This window comes from Phoxinus phoxinus (assembly GCF_949152265.1).
Source record: "Phoxinus phoxinus genome assembly, chromosome: 14".
NCBI lineage: Eukaryota > Metazoa > Chordata > Actinopteri > Cypriniformes > Leuciscidae > Phoxinus > Phoxinus phoxinus.
The window spans coordinates 16,926,081-16,948,380 of NC_136889.1; the positions used below are offsets into that span (position 1 = coordinate 16,926,081).

Consider the following 22,300-nt stretch of genomic DNA (forward strand, 5'->3'; position numbering starts at 1 on the left):
CTATGCTATATTTGAATCTGAATGCAATTATTTTCTGTTATTGATCATGTTGTGTCTCTCATTAGAGCAACAGTGTATTGTGGTTGACGTCAACATGCAGCACAGCTACCACTGAGTTCAGCAGTCATCTTTTCATTTTGTTTTTGAATGGAGTACACCTAGAAATGGCTTTTCACACTTTTGAAGTGCTCCTCAAAGGATACAACCTATTTTCTTTAAAGCTCTAAGAGTAATAATACAAAGAGCCAATATTGATGCACTAATGATAAAAGCTGCTCCTGGTGGTTGTCAATATTCTATTGTGAAGGTTTGAAATGACTGACTGGTTCCATGGTAATACCAATACTTACCTCATCACAGACCCCAGTGATGAAAGCCAATGGAAACACTTGTCTTCGTTCAAAACCTCCAGTTCCATGGGTTCAATAGGGCTAATAACATGATGTTTTGATATTTTTATAATGGATTCATTCTTTCTCATTTCTAAAACCTAAAAAAGACATATATGCACTAGATTATTAAGGCGAGACACTACAGGTGAATAGGGAAATATTTGTAACTAGCAGATATCACCATGAAACTTTCCCAGTTGATTACCTAAGATGAGAAAAAAATGTATTACAAGTTTTCTGTAATTTATTGTTTAAATATGCAAATTATGCATTATCTAATTAAATATGCGCTAATTTGCCTATATTTTAAAAAACTAAATCTCAGAATTGGATAAAGCCAGGTTCAAAATTCTTTTTTCATTGTGTTCACATATTAGATGGGAAAAAAATTACAGAGGGATTTATGGATATCTACTTTTGTTATCCTGTAAAACAGAATATACTGTCAATAGCCTTAAAAAATGTATTTTCGCCATGTTTTTTGGAATAAAATGTTATATAAATCAGGCTAGGAATAATATATTTACAAATCCCTCTGTAATTGTCTTCATAATATAACTAGGTACAAGACTGGAAAGTTTGGTGTGTATAGGTGCTACCGAAGAGGAGATTTCGGACTTGGAGTATGAGAGAAAAGTCATTTTGAGAAAAAGGCATTTAAAGATTTGTAATGTAAAAAATCATACTTTTTTAGTGGAAACAACTATTTACTGACACAATATCTTATCAAATCATTAGCAACAACAATACAAACGACCTAAATCACATCAAAACTTATAAACACAGCATTTATGGCCTTCAACTGAGCAGAAAAACAGTCAAAAACACACATCTGAGTGTCAGAGCGCGTCACGTGATGCATCTGAACGAATCAGGTTGTCAGAAATTGACATCAGCCAATGAGATTTCGCTTTTAGGGTTAAATGCCCATTTTACTTTCACGATTGGTTACTGATTAAAAGGAAATGACCATATTTGGATCCGACAGCATTGTACAGAAGAGAGAGAGCTTTCCAGACATGTGCACTGCATACAGAGATCGCGGAGCAGCGCGTTGATTTAGAACGGCAACTTTTGTTGAATTTCAGAGAAATCTACTGACGCAATTAGACAAAGTGTAGTAAAATAAAGACCTAAATGTGTATTTTGGACTTTTTTTCAGCACAAGTCTGAAAGAAAACATGTTATTGAAGACAAATAGCCCAAAATCTCAAAATTGACCAGTGAAAAAAAAACGATGTTTTTGCCTGCCGTGTCTCGCCTTAAAGGAGTAGGGGAGACCAGGGACAGTTGTAACGCTTTTAGCAATTTTTAGCAATACATCAAAAACCATTTATACTGGAATAACCAATTTATTATATTATAAACTTCAATCTGTCAACTGCTGAAACAATGTATTTAAGTGGTTTTATGAAATATGTACAGGTTGCAAAATTGATTTTAATACAGTCTCTCCACTGTTACAACCGTCCCAGTGTACAGGGACGGTTGTAACACATGTCAGGGACGGTTGTAACATGTCTAAAATATACATAATGAATCAATCATATACGCAAAATGGAAAATATTATTTATCAATCATGATATTGTGACTATTAATTTCATGTTTTTAAGTAATGATTACCTTTTTTTCATGCTACATAACAAAAAAAGAGGTGCAACCGTGAAATTATAATGCAAGACAATGATTTAATGGGTAGAACACCTCAAAAAAGTTTACATTTAAACTTTTACATTTAATTTGCAATGCACAGTGCTCATTTTACTTTTAATTAGCAAATTAAAGGGAATTTTTTTTTCTTGATTAGTTTTTTAAATATAGGCCTAAATGACACTTGGTTGGTGATACTGGGACAGTTGTAACGGGGCGTTACAACCGTCCCAGTAACACCAACCATGTTTTCATCTCATGTGAGCTAGCTTGACTGCAAGTTTGACACTTGTTAGCTATTTTTATTTTTAGCTTACAAAACAGTGATTCTAAATAATACTTGTTTGAATTCATAGACATTTGATCTTATAACAGTATCCAAAAAAGTACATCAGAAAAAAAAGTATTTTTTTTTACTCAAAAATAACCTTTTGTAGATAACTCTGTCAGGAAGTTTCAAATGTGGCTCCCTTTTTGGCAAAAATGGAGGGAAACTAACTAAGCATGAGCACAGTGAGTGTCATCACTCTAGGTTGTTTCTGATGGGAGGAATTCAAGGTGTTACAACCGTCCCCCGTTACAACTGTCCCTGGTCTCCCCTATAGTTCACTTTAAAATGTAAATTACCCCATTATTTAATCACCCTCAAGCCATATATAGCCTATGACTTTCTTCTTTCAGACGAATACAATCGGAGTTATAATAAACATCCTGACGCTTCCAAGATTTATAATGGCAGTAGATTGAAACCATCAGTATGAAGCTCAAAAAAGTGCATCCATCCATTATAAAAGAACTGAGTGCACTGCACACCGCTCCAGGGGGTTTGCCTTCTGAAGCAAAAAAAAGAAGAAGAAGGGGTTTGCCTTCCGAAGCAAAGAGATGAGTTTGTGTAAGAAAAATATTCATATTAAAAAATGTGTAAAGTAAAATAACTAGTTTCCGGCAAACTTGGAAGCAAGAATTTTAGACTACTTTGTAACATGTTAAATTAAATATGAATCATTTTCTTACACAAACTCATCGTTTTGCTTCAGAAGGACTTAAGGCCTTTATTGGATTAGGTGTTTAACCATTCTAAATAGAATTTTAATCACATCTTATAATAATAATAGCCTAATATTTAGTCGTTCTTATAGCCTAGCTAAATCAGCCTTCTGCAAAGGCAACACGTTGGAAAAAAAAGCAAAAAAAAGTAAAAATGTGATGTCTTTCGGATTCCTCTGAGCAAATGACTGTCTCACTCTCTCCACGAGCTTATACCTAGACAGCCTATGACGGTCATAAATCAACTCACTATAGGTTTTGAGACACACAGCCGATGAGTCGAATGATATAAACCACACCAAGGGATTCGGGAGCTGCTGCATGTCCGAGTGAAGAGACACGAAATAGGCTAGAAGCAGAACTGATAACCGTCTGCTCTTTGTAGAACTTTGTAGAATTTCTTTCGGCACATTTTAAAAACCAGCTTACTGTAATATGGGGGATATGAAGATTACTCCCGAAGTGTTGGAGCAACTACTACAATTATACAATCTTACTCGTCGGGAGTTTATTGAGACGTACCAGATTCAGCCGTTGGTTTACATCCCTGAGTTACCGGCCAGCGCCAAAACTACGTTTGTTATTGTTTACACGGTGATTTTTCTCCTGGCTCTCATTGGCAATAGTCTGGTTGTCTATATTGTCTTAATAAAGCGCGGGATCCAGACTGCCACAAATATTTTCATCTGCTCTCTAGCCGTCAGCGACCTTCTGATATCTTTCTTCTGCATCCCGTTCACTCTGCTACAGAACATCTCCTCTGAGTGGTTTGGGGGTGAGTGTCATTTCGAAATAATTTTTATTAGAAAACAACGTTTGTAAGGATGTGCACATGTGAATTTGCAGTATGTTGTTTTGCACGTTTTGTTTGCTGTTGACAACATTGAGAGTCTGTTTCATACCAGTGAATTGGTTTACTGTAAGCTAATTTAGCTGAAAATAAGGGTTCAATTAGTCTTAAATTAAATGTTTCTAAACCTAATTTAAAACACACACGCCAAGTTCTTCCAAATAATAGCCTAATGCTGTTTCATCATTTAGAAAGAACAAAAAACCCTAAAGAATTTGCCTAAGCTAAAGTCTGTTTTAGGAATTTAACTTTTAAACATTTACATGTTTAGGTGTGTTGGTGTGCAAAACAGTCCCCTTCGTTGACCACTGCTATTGTGACTGGCATTCTCACTATGACCTGCATCGCTGCGGAGAGGTACCAGGGGATTGTACACCCTCTGAAAATCAAAAGACAGTGCACCCCACAAAGAGCATACCGAATGCTTGGTATGTAGTTCTAAGACCCCCCCCCCCCCCCCCCCCCCCCCCCCTTTCTTTTTTTTCAAGTGTAATTTATTTTTGGAGTATTTGAATGCATAATGTGCATTACAAATCTAACAAAGCAGCTCAAATGTTTTACTTCTCTGTTAGTGGTTGTCTGGACTGCAGCCATGGTGATTGGATCCCCAATGCTCTTTGTTCAACAACTAGAGGTACTGCTCAGAATTTTTTTTTTTTTTGCCTGAAAAATTTCATTCCATTACCTTTCAACATTCAACATCCCAGCCAGCTTGTTCAAACATAGTTAGCATTCAGGCACTGCATAGATGTACTGTGATTTCTGTGGGTGTATTACCATTACAAACTTGAGGATTTCCCTAGCTTGTTAAATGTTGTCAGGTGCCTTCCTGTCCAATTAAGGAGAAAAAAGTATATACAATGGTGGTCAAGAGTTTGGAATAATTAATATATTTTAAATGTTTTTAAAATAATTTAAAGCTCACACAGGCTGCATTTATTTGATTAAAAAACTGTATTATTGTGAAATATTATTGCAATGTAAAATATCCATTATCTATACATTTTAAAGTGTAATGTATTCCTGTAATGTATGATGGCAAAGGTGAATTTTAGAAATGATATACTGATTTGGTGCTCAAGAAACATTTCTTATTATTATCAATGTTGAAAACTGTTGCTGTCATCTTCATCTTTTTGTGGAAACTGTGATAGACTACCATTTAACATTTTTGGGTAATAACTTTAAAAAACTTGAATTCAACAAGGACTCATTAAGTGACAGTAAATACATTTATAATGTTACAAAAAAAAACATATATATTTAAATTTCTAGTCATCAAAGAATCCTGAGAAATTATATCACAGTTTCCACAAAATATTAATCAACATTGATAATAATAAGAACCAATATTATTATTTTTGCACCTATATTAATTGAGCACTAAATCAGCATATTAGAATGTTTTCTGAAGGATCATGTGACACTAAAGACTGGAGTAATGATGCTGAAAATACAGCTTTGCCATCACAGGAATAAATTACACTTTAAAATATATAATAATAGTTCACAAAATTATTTGATCAAATAAATTCAGCTTGGTGAGAATAAGAAACTTTAATAAGAAACATTATTTCAAAAACATTAACAGATCTTAATTATTCCGAACTTTTGACCACCACTCTATATTGAAGACTATTCACATAATAACATTAGTCCATTTCATATGCCACGGCTACATTTATAATGGTTTTCATTTGGTATTTCCAATCTCTCTGTGTACAGGTGAAATATGACTTTCTGTATGATCTCCATCACGTATGCTGTCAGGAGCGCTGGAGCTCGAGCGCCCACAGGAAGGAGTATGCCACCTTCATTCTAGTGTTCCTCTTCCTCCTGCCACTTGCGGCCATGCTGATACTCTACACCAGAATTGGTATTGAGCTCTGGATTCGCAAACAAGTTGGGGACTCCTCAGTTCTCACTGCCATGAACCAAAGGGAGGTCAGAAAAATATCCAGGTAATCTTTTTGACCTTCTCAGCACATGCTGTATATATGACTGCCTCTGATCTAAATGACTATTTCTTGTTTCATAATGTTATCTTTTTAATATATAATTGACTAAATATTAAAGTGCTGCTGATGTTTACGATCAAACACTCATTATGCAATCCTTCCTCTTAATGCAACAGAAAGAAGCGAAGGGCCATCAAGATGATGGTCACCATTGTTGTGCTGTTTACTGTCTGCTGGGCACCTTTCCATACAGTTCATATGCTGCATGAGTACAGTAAGAACATCAAAGTGTCTAATATCTGTGCACATTACAATCTCAAAGTGTCAATCAAATTCAGCTTCGCTTTCTTGTTTCCAGGTTTCCTGAACAAGAAGTATGATGACGTCACAATCAATATGATTATTGCTGTCGCACAGGCCATAGGTTTTTCAAATTCTTTCAACAATCCTATTATCTACGCTTTCATGAATGAGAACTTCCAGAAGAACTGCGTGTCCACTCTTTCCCTTTGCATTAGGAGGTCCAGTCACCGTGTAGATGTGAAGGACAAATCGAAAGTAACTTATCGTAAGTCTGCCAGACAGGATGAAGACATCTCTGTCATGCCCAGAATACATATAGTTGAGCAGGTGCAATCTGCAAGATCAAACATGCAAACATCTTTGTCAACTCTGAAGGAGAGAATTTCTGTTGAGAGCAATAGAATGCATGCAAGAAGTATTAGAGACTGATATCTAATCTAACGGTTATCTATTTTAATATAAATAGAAAATCATTCCTGTGATGGCAAAGCTGAATTTTCTGCATCATTGCTCCAGTCTTCAGTGTCACATGACCCTTCAGAAAGCATTCTAATATGCTGATTTTCCACTCAATAATATTTTCTTTTTATTATCAATGTTGAAAACGGTTGTGCAGCTTCATATTTTTGTTGAAATTGATCAGATGTTTTCTTTATTATTTTATTAATAGAAAGATCAAAAGCACAGCCATGTGCATGTGCTTATTTGAAAAAATAAAATCTTTGGAAACAATATAAATGTATTTACTCTTACTTTTGATCAATATTTTGTATCCTTGCTGAATAAAAGTATTCGTTTGTATAAAAAAAAAAATCAAATCAAACTGAGCCCAAACTTTTGAAAGGTTGCATAAGCATAATATAATATTATGTATAACGGAAGCATAACATAACAATGTCTCCAATTCCAACACAATAACAGACTCTTTAATAAATACATTTGAAAATGTTTTGTCTTTGCTGTGTAATAAAATGTGTTGTCTGCAAGTCCACCCATAATATTTCTGCTTATGGCAAGGGCCAGAGGCAAGCACTGTGGACAGATGGCCAGTCCATCACAGGGCTCTCTCACACACACAGGTCATTTTGACTCTCCAATTCACCTAAACTGTATGTCCTTGAACTGTGGGGGACACCGGAGGAAACATGCAAAAACTTCACACAGAAAGGCCTCATGGCCTATTAATAAAAATAATTAAAATGTATATAGCCTATATATATTTTTTATATTTAATTATTAATAATAAATAATATGATAATTATTCTCTCAGATACACCGTAATGATCTCCTTATGTCTGTGTGGTTTGTTGTCAGTCATTGTCAACTTGAGTAACTGTTATAGTGAGTGTCAAAATTTAATTGAGTCCGATGTCATTTAGTGGTGCGCGACTGACACCTAGCTGTAGAAAATGGGAAATTCATAACATCAATGATTTAGATTACTACTCGATGTTTACTAAACGTTCAGAAACTATAACATCTTATTTGTCAGTTAGTAATGTGACAAGTCAGTTCAGATAATTAGAGCATTTTAAATGAAAGCAGTAGTAACTTACAAATGCGAATTTATTGGTCTGATAATTACTTTATATCTGCAAAAAATAACACTTTTTTTCACTTTCACATATCACTTTCAGTCTTATATTTATTAGAAAAATTATTTAAACAATTTTTAATTCAAATTTGATTTGGTATCGCTTTTTAGTCAGGCAGTACCTCGTTATACTATTCCACCGCTCCGGCATAATCTCGGGCACCTACTGGTCCTTCTTCCTTTTCCTCGTCCCTGAGCGAGCCAACGCCAAGATGGTGAGTCGACTGTGAACAAATGATTAAGAAAATCTGACTTAATCTTCTCCATCCAACGATATTATAATGTCACTGCGAGCGTGAAGCACACTACGGATATATAATAATAAATTGACAGTTTCATTTCAACGATATAATGTGTACAGATGTTTTTGGTAGACCGTAAGATGATGGTGTCTCGGTTCTTACCATCGTGCTACTGTTAAACAGTGGCTAGCAGCTTTAAATTGTTACATTGTTGTCATAAACGTGTATCCGTAAATCTGAAATTAGATAGCTATCAGTTGGTCTCAATATTAAATACTGGGTCCAGACAAGCTAATGTAGCTAAAGCGCTAACCATGGTATCATGCTCATAAATTGCAAGTGTCGTGTACTATAAAGCGTTAGTCTAACGTTAACGTTACATCTAAGTTATACAAGATGCTCACGTTTCATTTTTAACAATACTAATAGATGCTTATGGGTTTATAATTAACTGTTCTGAGTAAGAAATGTGGCTAACATGTAGTATGAATACTGCTCTTTGAGAAGTGCCTTCCTGCAAGTTTATCATCAAGCCACTCTATATTTCAACAGAAAGTATCCAGATATAACTTTAATCGAGTTCTAACAAATGTCTCTCTTTGCAGAACGACACAGTCACTGTCAGGACCAGAAAGTTTATGACAAACCGGCTGCTTCAGAGAAAGCAAATGGTAAATTAGTGTCAAATTTTGTATGCTGGCTTATTGTTATAAGGATTTCTAGAATGCGTTTGCTCATTCATTACTATTATTGTTCCAGGTTGTCGATGTCCTTCATCCAGGTAAAGCAACAGTCCCCAAAACCGAGATCAGGGAGAAGCTTGCAAAAATGTACAAAACCACCCCAGATGTGGTCTTCGTCTTCGGCTTCAAAACTCAGTTTGGTGGTGGCAAGACAACAGGTTTTGGCATGATCTACGACTCTTTGGACTACGCCAAGAAAAATGAGCCCAAATACAGGCTGCAAAGGGTACGCCACTGACTGATTCTTGTAGGGCTGCACGATTAATCCAAATGAAATTTTAGTGTGATTATTAAGCCGTAAAGGCTGCAATTTAATTAAATATATGCGCTACCTCTACTTTGAGTTTGGGTCTCATATAATGTGCATTTGGGAATACAACATCTTCCTAAACTTGTAATGAGAAGCACTTGTAACCTAGCTGATTTCAACAGGACTTTTTGCAAAAAATAATAGCTTTATTTTTTGTTAAAGTTAAGACCGCGATAAATTGTTTAATTTTGACTCTTGTGCTGTGAATTTTTTTTCTTAAACTTATTTTAGTGAATATAAGAGTATTTCATGCGTTTTAATTTAATAGTAATTTTGTAGTTATGTAATACAATGGTTGGCTAAAAAATGTAGGTGAATTAAAACAGCCCTTTCAAACAAGCACAGCACAAACCTTTTAAATTGCAATAACAATTTTCTATCAGAAAAAAAATCACTAAGATTTTTTTCCTCAAATCATGCAAGCTTTGATGCTTGCTTGCTATAAGTGGATGACGTTTCTTACAGCATTGGTAGTTAGTCTACTGTGCTGCTTTATTTAGATTTAGCTTGTAAATCAAACATTTAAGACATGTTTTTCTCTTCTACTCAGCACGGCCTTTATGAGAAGAAAAAGACATCCAGAAAACAGCGCAAGGAACGCAAGAACAGAATGAAGAAAGTTAGAGGAATCAAGAAAGCCTCTGTTGGTGCTTCTGGCAAGAAGGTAAGGTTCAGTTTTGCTTTATCAGTTACTGTTTAGGCTTCCGAGCACTTTTGTTTGTTCTGTCCGTCATAGATGTTTTTGTCGTCACTGTCTCGGTTATCATATATAACTTGTCATCTTTCCTCCATTATCAAATCTACATCTGGACTGTAGAAGGTAAATACTTTCACAAGTAGACTAACTTGTGGAAGGAGAGTCTGGAGTGATCTGAAAAGTTGACTCCAGACATTTAGTTACTATGTTGATCGCTAATGCTATTGACCAGTAGGCTATGTGGTTGAAAATAATAGGCCATAATCCCCCATGAGTAGTGAAAGTAGTGTAGTCCCTAATAGTGAAGTGCTGGAATATTTAGTAATCTGTAGAACAAGCTATATTGTAATTGCTCTCTGAAAACTATTTGCAAATTCATGTGACAATCTGTTTTCTGGGGCGTAGCATGAACATCTGCATTTCAGAGAGCATTTCTAGACATCGATAGTGTTAGTTGAAAGTTCTCACTTTTGTCCGATCTTTTGCTCTCTTTTGCCTCCCTCGGATGTTTACAGAAGTAAAAGACTTGAGGTTTCAGGAGAAGGTAGTGGCAATAGCCATGATGTGCTGATGTGATCCACTTTTACCAGTTACTTGAAGTGCTATGCATGTTCAATCCTAATGCCTCACCCCACTTGCAGATATTTAAAAGATCCTGTGTTTCTAACACGGATACAAATATCTATTTTAATTCATGTACTTGAAATTGTTCCAGTCAGCCTATTTGGCTATAAGTCGCTACTAATTTGTAGCATGCTGTGTGTGGTTAGCATTCACTCATTTGAGGTTAACTAGCCACTTGACTGCATGTCTGCAAGTGTGACCGTATCCCCTGGAGTATTCAGAAACAACCTGTCCCTGTTATACTCACCCTTGGAGTGAGCATTTGTCATTGATGGATGTGATATTTAGATATTTTGTATGTGTAGTTTGTGTAGTAGTTTAATTTTTTATATAAATCTCATTGTAATGCCTTATCTTTCCTCTTACAGTAAGACCTTCAGGGAAGACCATCGGCCTGAAAATGTTCTTGTACATTGTCAACAAATAAATTCTTTAAAAAAAGTGAATCCTGATGTCTTTGAGTGCTTAATAAGAAATGCAGGATTTTTATGTTTTGGCCTAAAGACCCCATGTTGAAAATCAAGTTTTTGGTGTTTTTAATATGCTTTAAGACAAAACTGTCAACACCTGAATATTTTCTCCTGAAAACTGCTGTGAAAAGTAAAAAAAAAAATTCGGTTTGAAATCACTGGCGTTTCTTGAGTCCCAAACTACCTTGTAACCAATCACGTCAACGTGCCGGTGTGCTTTTGCATATCATTAACTTTTTTCGAATCAGGGGAGTCTAGAGAGAAGCCAGGTTATCCTGGAATATTTTTTACATTTAGCAATATACTGGGTGTATTATGTATGTTGTGATGAACTACCTTTCTCTACTGACACTGGTTGATTTTCAAAATGTTTCTGTGCAGATTTTTACAAGGCAGCTGTCTGACTCAGGCCCCGTTTACACGTACATGGTTATTTTGAAAAACGGAGACATTTCCCTTCGGTTGTGCCCCTCATTTACACGCAAACAGAGAATTCTCCTCTGAAAACGATTCTTTCTAAAAACTCCGGCCAGAGTGGAGATTTTGGAAAACTCCGTTTGCACGTAAACTGAGAAAAAAAAGAGTTTTAGGCAGTCGACGTCACAGTATGCGACAGAACTTGCACTGCGTCAAAAGTGTGACCTATATTTTCGGGATTCTGATTGGCTAACGTGGGCTTTAGCTTCTCGTTACACTGCCACCAATAGGTTTGTGGCATGCTCTTGACGGCATATACACGGGTTCGTGTAAACGAACACTTTTCTGAAAACGGAGAGGGGTGAAATGTCCGTTTATGAAAATAACCGGCCACGTGTAAACGTAGCCTCAGATGGCGAAAGGTTACATGGTTTGTGTAACATTAGAAACACATTTTTAGCTGTTTGATAAAGTAGTCAAGCATAAGGATAATCATGTTATCTGTCTGACGTAAGGCGCAATACCATTGTGCAGTGTTTACTGTAACTTGAGTAAAGTTGACTGAGTGGATCTCTTGAGCTGGTGAAGTTGGGGTTAATTTGCATATTAATGTCTGTGTATACTAAATGAAGCATGGGTGTAGTTTAAATGTAATTTTGGTGAGCAAAGATGAGTTTTAAGGGATACAATTATTGACTAAGGGGGTGCTTTAAATGTTAATTCAGATGTTAAATGATATCTAAGCCTGAAGCGATTTTGTTACACTTAACAGCAGCCAGCAATATGCAAAGTAAACCTAGCACAACAATTGTTGCATCACCTGAGCTCATTTTCACCTGATTGCTGTCCTATTTATTTTAGACTATTAGTTACTTGTAAATATTTTGGTTCTGAGGCTTCTAGCTGTCGTTGAAGTTCAAGTGAGCTTTATTGTCATTCCGCTCTGTGAAGACGTACAAATGAGTGAAACGTCTTAACTCACAAGACCATGGTGTTACATTATGTAAATGTTTGAATAAACATAAAACAAACTATACACAACCTATAAAAACCTTCACAAAGCTAACCTGTTGAAAAATTAATCTGACTATATACATCCCTCACGTAAAACTTTAGACACACTTGGATTTACACATGAAGTGCAGTGGTGAAGAAGATTGTGAGAGCTTAAACTCGCGCTAGACCCAAATTATGGACAGCTTTACAATTGTTCACATTCTCTGCTCCCTTTCTGTATACAGTTTATTCCAGTTGATATTAACTTAAACATCATGATAAGATTAGCCTATGTGAAGTCTTCATTTTCTAAAGCCTAAAAAGCATTACAATAATTAAATAAATGGTTCTAAGATTGTTTTATCTGTGTAACCAGAATATGAATTGCCGTTTCCCTAAATACAAAAACTTTTATGTAGCCTATTCTATTAATTGACATATTATATGACCATTATTGCAATATCAACAGCATTAATTGACAATATTGATCCTGTAAAGATGGCTTTTGATAATGACATTTTATTGGTAACAGTCTATATAGTATTCTGAAGTATTTGACATAAAAGACAAGACAAGTAATCATAAAAATTAGACTTTTGAAGGGGCCGCTTAATGGAAAAGTTCATTTCTAACCCTGGCATGGGATAACATCTGGCAGTTGCAGTTTTTGTACTTGGGTGTAAATTACAGAAATGAAAAAATAAACTTGACTTTATGGAGAATTCAAATATGGTTGTTATCTTGTTGATGATTGATGGTTATATCCAAATAGATTAATGGTAAATAGGAGGCAAAGCTGTTTTAAAATCTTAGTTACCAAATTTTGTATTCCAAAAGTTTGTCTCTGGCACTGCCACTTTGTAAAGTGTCAGTGTTACTGGACACTTTGTCTACGTATTGTAAATAAATGATTGCCTCCCATTGATGTTAATCCGTGCACAGTGGAGTTCCGAGGGTCAGACACGGTATTTTATCTAACAGTCTTATTTTGTATTAAACCTAGCTTGTCATTAATTAGTTAAGATATGCTGTAATTTGAAATCTGAACAAGGATTTTTATTCTTTACATTCATGGAACGTTAGGTCATGAATATTTGCCTCAAAAGTCATGGAAATGTATTGGTAGAAATGTGTATATGAACTCTGGTTAGAATTTAATGTTAGGGGTACGTTAGAATTAGAGATGCACCAATTACAATTTTCTAGGCCGATTCCGATTTTTTTTCATGAGTTTGACCTGCCAATACTGATTTTAGCCGATTCCGATTTCATTTTTTCAAACCACTTTACAGCACATACAAATATTTATTTTCTCTCTATATATTTTTTATAAAACACTTTAACCCAAAATGAATAATAAAAACAAGTTTAAATGGGTACAATTTCTATAAATATTTTTGAGTCTTTCTTTTTCTTTTCTGACATATATATAGCCTAATCCAGTTCTTGTTAAAGCACACTAGACATGCAAATTCTGTGCATTTTGGGCACTTTTTGTGTGAAATCATATTTATTTTGTCCATCAAAAGTGTGCTTTCACTTTAATTGAGCGTGAGCAGCGCAGCAAAAATAGACTCTGCGCCGAAACCTGCGATTCACTGCTCACGCGACGCTGCTTGATGCTCACACGCTGCTCCTGCTCCCGGTGTGAATGCACTCATTGATTAACATGCACGCCAAAAAAATACGCACCGCTCACGCTTGCGGTGTGAAACGGACATAATTCACGAGGTTTCCTGAATGTGCGTTCTGTGTGCACGTGTGATGCTGATGTCGCGCGATGTTAATCATGCGGTGCCCGAGTGCATTTGACTGGCATAAAATCGGCATATGTCAGACTGACCGGTCATGGCCGATCACGTGAAAATCGGCCAATTCCGGTCACCAGCCGATCAATCAGTGCATCTCTAGTTAGAATATATATATATATATATGTATATATACGTATGTATGTGTATATATATAATGTTTGCACTGTTATGAAGAAAGCAAGCAGTCCTGAGAGTGCAGAAATCGAGTAGCAATGATGAGATCACTGCACTCAACAGATGCTGTCATCTACAAGGCTCATTGCTGCAACCTTTCATGCGACAGGATCTATGCGACTATGATCAACACTTTTAATGATTAGTTAACCTTGACAGCTGTAATAGTAAAAACGTAGAAAAAGATTTAGAGAGAGTTCCTTATAGGCTACTTATTTAATATGAACCGATGTTAGCCAATCATAGCAGTGGGTGTTTACATTAAAGTCTCACAGCAGACATGCCCCTTCCAACAGGGCTAAAATTAGGTCAGGAAATGGCATCAAGTGTTTACTGCGCACTAAATATGATGCAATAGTATAATATATCATTAAAGGTGATAACTTTTTGCTACTGCTCGATACTCTCACATCCTGATGGCAATATTAGAAGTGGTCTAAATAAATAAAAAAATTACATATCTTATGTGGAAGTCTCTGGACCAAAAAATGTTTGTCCAATCATTGCATTCGTGTGCTTGTCGTCAACATATGTATTTTCATAGTTGTAGACACAGATAGCCACTGAGCACCAAAAACAAACAGCAGCCGTCTTTTACAGTTCCTCCTGAACCAAAACAACGATCTCCGTTCACGCAATCATAACTGTAAATACGAGATGGCAACCTGTGACGTTCTACATCTCGATGTTCTGTCAACACTATCAATGCTGAAATAAATCTGCAGCAGTCCGGTGGTACTAGTAAGAGCTCTGTAAGTCGTTTACGTTTATTATTATTGCAATGTTATGTTAGCCTGGTCCTACCAGACTCTCGTACATTTCATTTTTACAGAGAGTCTGGCCTCTCTCCATTGACAAGCGTTAACTTCCTTGAAGGCAGTTACTCTGTTGAAGTTTAAAACTATTGGATATGCCCAGAGCCACTCTGGATCTGCCATAGCCAATCGCTAACATTTGGTCGTGACGTATGAAGACTCAAACTAGCGCACATCCTCAACGTCACTGTTCTCAGCCACTCCCTCTGTTCGCTGATTGGACCAGTAAAAAATTGACCAGAGAAAATGCAAGAATATACCACAATCCCACAATCCAGACGTAGTACTGAAGGAAAATTAAAATTGAGCGGAAATACATTGGAGGGCGTAGCCAGACTAATGTTATGTGGCATGAGGTAATTTAAAGTAATCTTGCGTGATGCTTTTCAAAATCTGCTCTGTCTCTGTGCGTTCATGTGTTTTGGAGGAGGCGTGGCTTTAGAGACGCTCTGAAGGGAGGGTGGGAAGCTAGCTTGCTATTGCTAACCTCTCTCAAATTGCCTACCCTATCATTAGATATTTGGATAAACTGAGCAAAAAATCTGTAGACAGCTCAAGTCTTTTTAAATATGTGTCCATGCAATTAATTAGCACTGACCTGTTCAAGGTCTCCTGATGTGGGATGGGGTGTTAACAGTCTCTGACAGTCTTGTGCAAATGATGTCTGCAGGGTTCCCATGTAGCCACAGTAACTCCGGGCCCCTGTCTGCAGAGAGCTGTGTTGGCCTAGTGATTTGTGATTCATAAAAACAGTGAACCGGAGGGGGAAATCTGAAGATTTTATGCCTCTTTGTGTTCCTTCCTCAGGGCATTGCATTTCTCAGAGGAATATTTTATTGACAACACACACAGGTGCATTGCAAAGCACAAAAGCATGCACTGTGTTCTGATAGGCCTACAATACTTAGGAATATCACAGCATTATGTAATAGCATATTTCTTTACACTAATTGGTCTCATATGTAGCTGTAGATCAAACAATAAACGATCTGCTTTTGCTTTTAATGTTGCTTTGGCATTTAGACTAAACTGACCCCCCTGCAAACAGTTGATCAGGGGCTGGAATGCCAAAATTGATTTATTCAACTTTATGGATATTATGCAACGTGCGTGCAAGACCTGTTCTACATCTTTTTGGAAGAGTATTTCATTAGAATGCCTGGAAAAAGCTATTAAATGTGCACATAATCACAGCTTGTGGATAACAATAGTGTTTCCCCAAGGATCTCAGACGTTTGCATTACATTATAACATTTATTTGCCTGGCAGATGTCCTTACCTTGGGCAATATGATTATAATTATATCGTGACGCTTATGGCGGCGCTCTTTCCACGCAATATGATTTCTGTACGAGGCAGATAATCTGTTACACCAGAACCTGATTGATTTCAAACCTCTAAGTCAGTCAAAATGTAACGTCAATCACTGGACTATAATAATTATAATAAAAAAAATAGCTAGTAATATTATATGGGTTAACATTTGCAACGACATGAAGGTGATTAAACGATGACTGAATGTTATGTTTTCCAGAACTGCCCACTTCGCGGCACTGTTTGCTTGGTTTTGCGCATTGACTCGTTGTAATAATCAGTCACACATACCACACACAAAAACACATTCCCTGCGGTGAGGCTGATTCAATATTCCACCAGCTGATTTATGCAGAACAATTCTCCACAGGAATGGCTGGAGCCAGGGAGAGGAGGGGGTAAAAAACATCTCAAAAAAGACTGGTAAAAAATAATTATCTCTGGTGTCACTGTAGCAACAATCTTTGAGGCTGATGTCAATGAAATATTGAACAGCACAATCACTTTGAATGTGATCTGAGGAGGGCTGGCGGTGGGTCAGGCAGAGCCACAGGAGCGCGCGCTCAGAATGTTCCGGAAACGTGGGCTGAATGCAGAGCGGGGAGAGCACCACTGTCTGCAGTCATTTAATATGTCAAAACACTCCTGCTTCTACACGTCTGCGAACCTGGCGTCTGCCAGTTTGGGTTTTCTAAATGAATGTCACGTATGAGAAAGATATATCATTAATATCACAGTGAATTATATCTCATTTTGCTGCTCTATCACATGTTCTTCTTCTTCCAAGCTTTTTTTTGTGAGTGGCGGTATGTTTCCTTTTGCTCTGTGTTCTACGTTCTTCACACATACTTTGAGTTCGTCGTGGTCTCTTTGCCAAGTGCGAAGCTGTTTGAAAACCACTGTTTCAAATCATTTCTGTTAGTTGAAACCTACTATTAATTAAGTAGCCTATCACAGTTTCCGACTTTTTCAGCTCTGTTAGCCTACTTTAGCACCAAATCAGAATATTAGAATGATTTCTTGAAAGATATAATGTAAAACAGAGGACTGGTTGCTGAAAATTCAGCCATGAGAGGAATAAATTATGTAAGGAATAATTGACGACAGGCCGTTGAATTATTATAAAAATAATGCACACCCGAGGTGGTAATGCGGTCACGACGCGAAGCGGAGTGGCCGTTACACCTCGGGTGTGCATTATTTTTATAATAATTCAACGGCCTGGAGTCAATTATTCCGCTTATACTACAGTTACCACACCTCGAAATATTGTTCAGATGATGTATTTCAAGACGTTTGTAAAGTTTTTGTCATTAAAACGCTCTTGTATGTAGGACTAATTCCTTGCGCATCTAAACCCATGCTCCGTTGCTAATTCCAAAACGTCATTTTAGAGTTAGTAACGGAGGTTTGAGGCGCTGATAGCAGAGTAATGCTGGACACACACTTAACCACTAGAGACATTCTCTGACTGTGAATGCAGCAGATTTTAAACACCGCTGTGAACACAGACTGAACGCGCTGAAAACGCGTGCATGATCAGTCATAACATAAGACAAGTATCAAATTACATTCATAACCGACCTTAGAGAGAAGCATGTGCGTCAATATTATTATTTATTTATTAATTCAAATCGTTTTAATTAATTCGTTTATTCTTTTTTTCTATTAGTGACAGTAGACTAGACTAATACATGAAACACAAAGCCCTTTTAACAAGTATAGGCCTATCAATTTTATTTATTTGTTATATTATCTTCAATAATTACGAAAACCCGTGCAACAGGACTATCAATTTATTTAAATATTCAGTTTAATTTTCTATTGATTATGAATAGGACTGTTTACTTTATTAAAATTAAACTGCATGTTTTCATTGATTGTGAAGTTAGACATTGAAAATTGCAGATCAAGCGCATGGGGCTGCAGCTTTTTCTTGTTATGAATTGTATCGTATTTTCCGTTATTACAGTTGACTACGCGAAGTGATATGGAGCTGTAATGAGGTCAAGACCTGCCGGAACTACTTTAGCCGTGCAGTTCCCTGAAAATAATTGCACACCTCAGAACGTTGGTCAACCAATCAGATTCAAGCATTCAACGGCCCTGTAGTATAAATATATATATTGTAATATTATTTTATCAAATAAATGCAGCCTTGGTGAGCATTAGAGACTTATTTTCAAAAACGTTAAAACCCCCAAACTTTTGAACTGTAGATGTATATAGGCATCTCAATTCAATAGTCCCAGTTTACCGAGGTTCATCTTAAATCCTGTACAAGTATAGGCCTATCATGGATACCCAAGTTGAAAATTTGGTCTTAAAAGGTTCAAAGGGTGAAAAGTTTTTGAGTTCACCTATGACTATTATTGTTCCCTTGAGAATGGAGTAATGACTGTTGAAATAATAAGAAAATAACCAGTCCTGATGCCGGATGATATGTAGGCCTATACCGGCTGAACGCTAACAGGTAATTTTCACAGATGCAAAGAGGGTGGTGAATAGAAAATATTTCTGACTGAAAATACAGTATAGGAAAGTCAAGGAGACCGCGTGTTTTGTTCTTCATAGCGCACTGAGACAGATGCCAAGGACGTCTCAACTCGTTCGACCTACTTAAGAGTTGGTCAAAGTAAAGTGTGTCATAAGCTCAGTTTCACTGAGAGAGAGAGAGAGAGAGAAGAGAGAGAGAGAGGAAGAGAGAGAGAGAGAGAGAGAGAGAGAGAGAGAGAGAGAGAGAGAGAGAGAGAGAGAGAGAGAGAGAGAGAGAGGAGAGGAGCGAGAGAGAGTGGGCGATAAAGATCTGCTGTCAAGCCATATTGCAATGGTCACATCAAGTTTTCCTCAGGTTGTTAGCCATCGCTGAACCTCTTTACATTTGTAACCTAAAAGACAGTCATCTGCATGCATCTTTTTGTCATCAAGGACCTCTGTTTCTATGCAAATTTCTTCTTTAAAAGGTCATAGTCAATGTGATGACGATGCTAAAATTCAACTTTTCGCTGACAATTTGCTTTGAGCAGTTAAGTAAGTTAAACACCAGCCCGAGGAAATCAGACTTCTACCGGTGCATGAGAACGACTGTTTTTTGTAACAATGTAAAAATATTTACTGTCACTTTTAATAAATCGAATGTGATAAATGTAAGTATTATTTCTTTCAAAATGTCTGGAAGGGAATCCTTAATTGATGACATATGTATTATTATATGACATACAGATATTTTAGTCAACATATTTTTGACAGAGTGTACAAATGCAAGTGACAACCTGATGATCTGATTGCATATAAACAAACATCTACTTAATTTTTTTTTTAGAATTGTGCAATCATATTGTATTTACGTAACTATTATGCACGGAAACAGAGTTTTTCTATGCTGTTAGGTTAACAGGTTAGGCTAACCAGACATCTTTTCAATACAGGTATAGTGTGTGGGCGCCCTTACGTTCGATATCTCCTGACCACCCCTGCATCTCGCTGCAAAGGTTACAGCGTGATCTCCCCACAAATTGATTAAAGGAGTGTCTCACTCAGTCACGGTATAGTGCAAACAATCCAGCACCCATCAATAGGAAAGAGTCAGCCAGGTAAACTACAGTGTTCAGGCAGTGCTTTGAACACAGCACGCATGGCCTTTTCCATTTTCCGTGCCTATTTCTTAACCCCCTGCAGTGTTTCGTCTCTGTTTCTCAGCTATTCACTGTCAATCCTCTTCTTATGTTTCCTTCGCTACACTTCAGACTTATACCACCAGTTTTACAGACAAGGCTTAAGCCTAGTCCTAGACTAAAATGCATGTTTAAGCTGTTTTGACTGATAAAACTTGCACTGACATATCTTAAAATATGTCAGTGCCATTGTTTTGTCTCAAGATGCACACCAGTAATGTTTTTTTTCCCTAAGACGTGCTTATAAAAGCTACTTAAATGTCCAAATTGAACTAAAGCCTAATCCTGGTTTAATCTAAGCCCTGTCTGTGAAACCAGGCCATTATGTAAAAACGTACAGTTCTGGCAGCTGTTGGTTTGAATATTTTATGGCTTTATATCAGAGATAACAGAGCAGAGCAATAAAACAGTTTTAGATCTGTATCAAGATGCATGTACATTCTGACATTATTATCATGCTGTGGTGTTTTTGGAAAATGTCAACTTTTTACAGATTTTATTTATTTATTTGTATTAGCTTCAATCCAACAGCGCTGGAACTTTTCACCGTTTGTATCACTCCACTTTTGTGTTTGTGAGTTTCAGAAGTGCTGTCAAAAGTTTTGCGTTTCCCAAAAGCATTGTAAGCCCTCGATTTTCTTTGCTTGCAAACAGTAAATTGAGATTACACACAAAAGCCTGTGACAGTTCATCCCGTCCTCGTGAGTAAGTGCAGTGAATCATTCATTCATCCGATTTATTAAAACAACACTGATTCATGAATAAACTGCATCCGAAATCGCATACTTCCCTAATCCCTACTATATTGTAGGATGAAAAAAAGATTCTGAAGTGTGCATATGATGGACACTTTACAATCCCATGAGGCCATGGGAGAAGTTTTATGAATGACAGTGAAGCGAAGCTGGTCACGTGATAATGACAACATGGTGAATGTAGTACGTCCGGATTACATTCATACGACACACACTCATACTATATAGAACATATTTTTATATATTTAAGTCGTTACTTATTCAAAATAAGTGCCTACTCAAGAGAGTATGCGATTTTGGACGCAGCCCAAGTATTTCACACTGCTGATTAATTAAGAAACAAATTCTTAAAACTTTATGAGCAATTCATTGAATCATTCACTCAACTGATTCATTGCTTACAGACGCACTGCTCAATTTAGCGCTGGTTTTGTTTTGAATTCATTAGTTCATCATTTTCCTTGGTGAAGCAGTAGTAGGCAACGGTTGGCAATTGTGTGTAAAATGTAAGTTACTCCATAATTACTGAAAGCTTATTGACGTGTTGTATAAAAGCAACATCATCCATGATGGCAATCGAACAGTTTGGTCTAAATATCAGCATGGCTGTGAATACCTGCAGCTGAATTACAGCAGTATTCAGAACAACAGCACTCTAGTGTGATGCTTAAATATTGTATTATGTTTAGGCTATAAATCTGCCGTATGATTGTTATATGACTGAGTTGCTGATGAAAGAGTCAGAGTTGTGCATGCAGCAGTAGAGAGGACACTTTGCTTGTGTGGCAGTGGTAAGAATGACATAAATGGAGCTTTCAGCTCAGGGACTGGTAACAGATGGTCTTGGAAAATGAGGTTCTTCTCAGCAGCGCTGACGTGCACTCCCAGGCCCCCACCGCCCCCCATTTCTCTCTCATTCTCTCTTTACTGTTTCTCCTTCATCTTTCTCTTTGCAATCTCTCATTCTTTCCCCTTTCCTCCCCTATGATTTTGCAAAGGTGCAAAATAAAGAGAACTCATAGGAGTAGTCCTACATTAGATTGGCTTATCCATGCCAGTATACGGTGCACTGAGAATGAAGAGAAGACAGAAAGAAAGAAAGAGGATAAAGGGGAAAATAGAGAGCTACAAGAGGAGAGATGCTCCTAATTGGTTAGAACGTCTGCAAAGATCTGCTGTCTGCTTTCTTGAAAAAAAGGCTCTCTTTTGATTTGTTGCCATGTCATGCCACAAAAAAAACAAGACTTGCTTAACCAATAGAGTGCAACAGTCTGGTTCTGGATGTAAAAACCTTTTTTTTATAGGCCAACTGATTTTGAACTAACTAATAAACCTTTAAAGACATGCCTGTGAGTAGGTTTGTTTTACTACTGTTTGTTTTTGTTTTTTTAAATAATCACGTTTAACAGCAGAATTCCTGGTGAAAAACTACATCGATTCTGCAGAGAAATCTCAACCAATCA

General features: G+C 36.8%; 2 protein-coding genes across 3 annotated transcripts; both read left to right on the forward strand.

Annotated features, from left to right (window-relative positions):
* Positions 1-3,525: 3,525 nt before the first annotated feature.
* Positions 3,526-6,630, forward strand: qrfpra (pyroglutamylated RFamide peptide receptor a; the record flags this gene model as incomplete). The annotated part of the gene is given in 7 exon segments (XM_079635563.1): positions 3,526-3,865; positions 4,212-4,242; positions 4,244-4,368; positions 4,513-4,574; positions 5,666-5,901; positions 6,075-6,172; positions 6,257-6,630. Coding segments are annotated over 7 exon segments (1,266 nt in total).
* A 938-nt stretch (positions 6,631-7,568) lies between these two features.
* rps24 (ribosomal protein S24) lies at positions 7,569-10,857 on the forward strand. Of its 2 annotated transcripts, none has more exons than XM_079635682.1 (5): positions 7,569-8,010; positions 8,643-8,708; positions 8,797-9,006; positions 9,641-9,754; positions 10,780-10,857. In XM_079635682.1, the coding sequence occupies exons 1-5, from the start codon at positions 8,008-8,010 to the stop codon at positions 10,780-10,782; spliced, it is 396 nt and encodes a 131-aa protein (XP_079491808.1). In that variant the 5' UTR covers positions 7,569-8,007; the 3' UTR covers positions 10,783-10,857. The 2 variants fall into 2 exon arrangements, with proteins under 2 accessions (XP_079491808.1, XP_079491807.1); XM_079635681.1 differs by lacking the exon at positions 10,780-10,857 and adding an exon at positions 10,303-10,326 and having other exon boundaries at positions 7,923-8,010.
* The last annotated feature ends 11,443 nt before the right edge of the window (positions 10,858-22,300 follow it).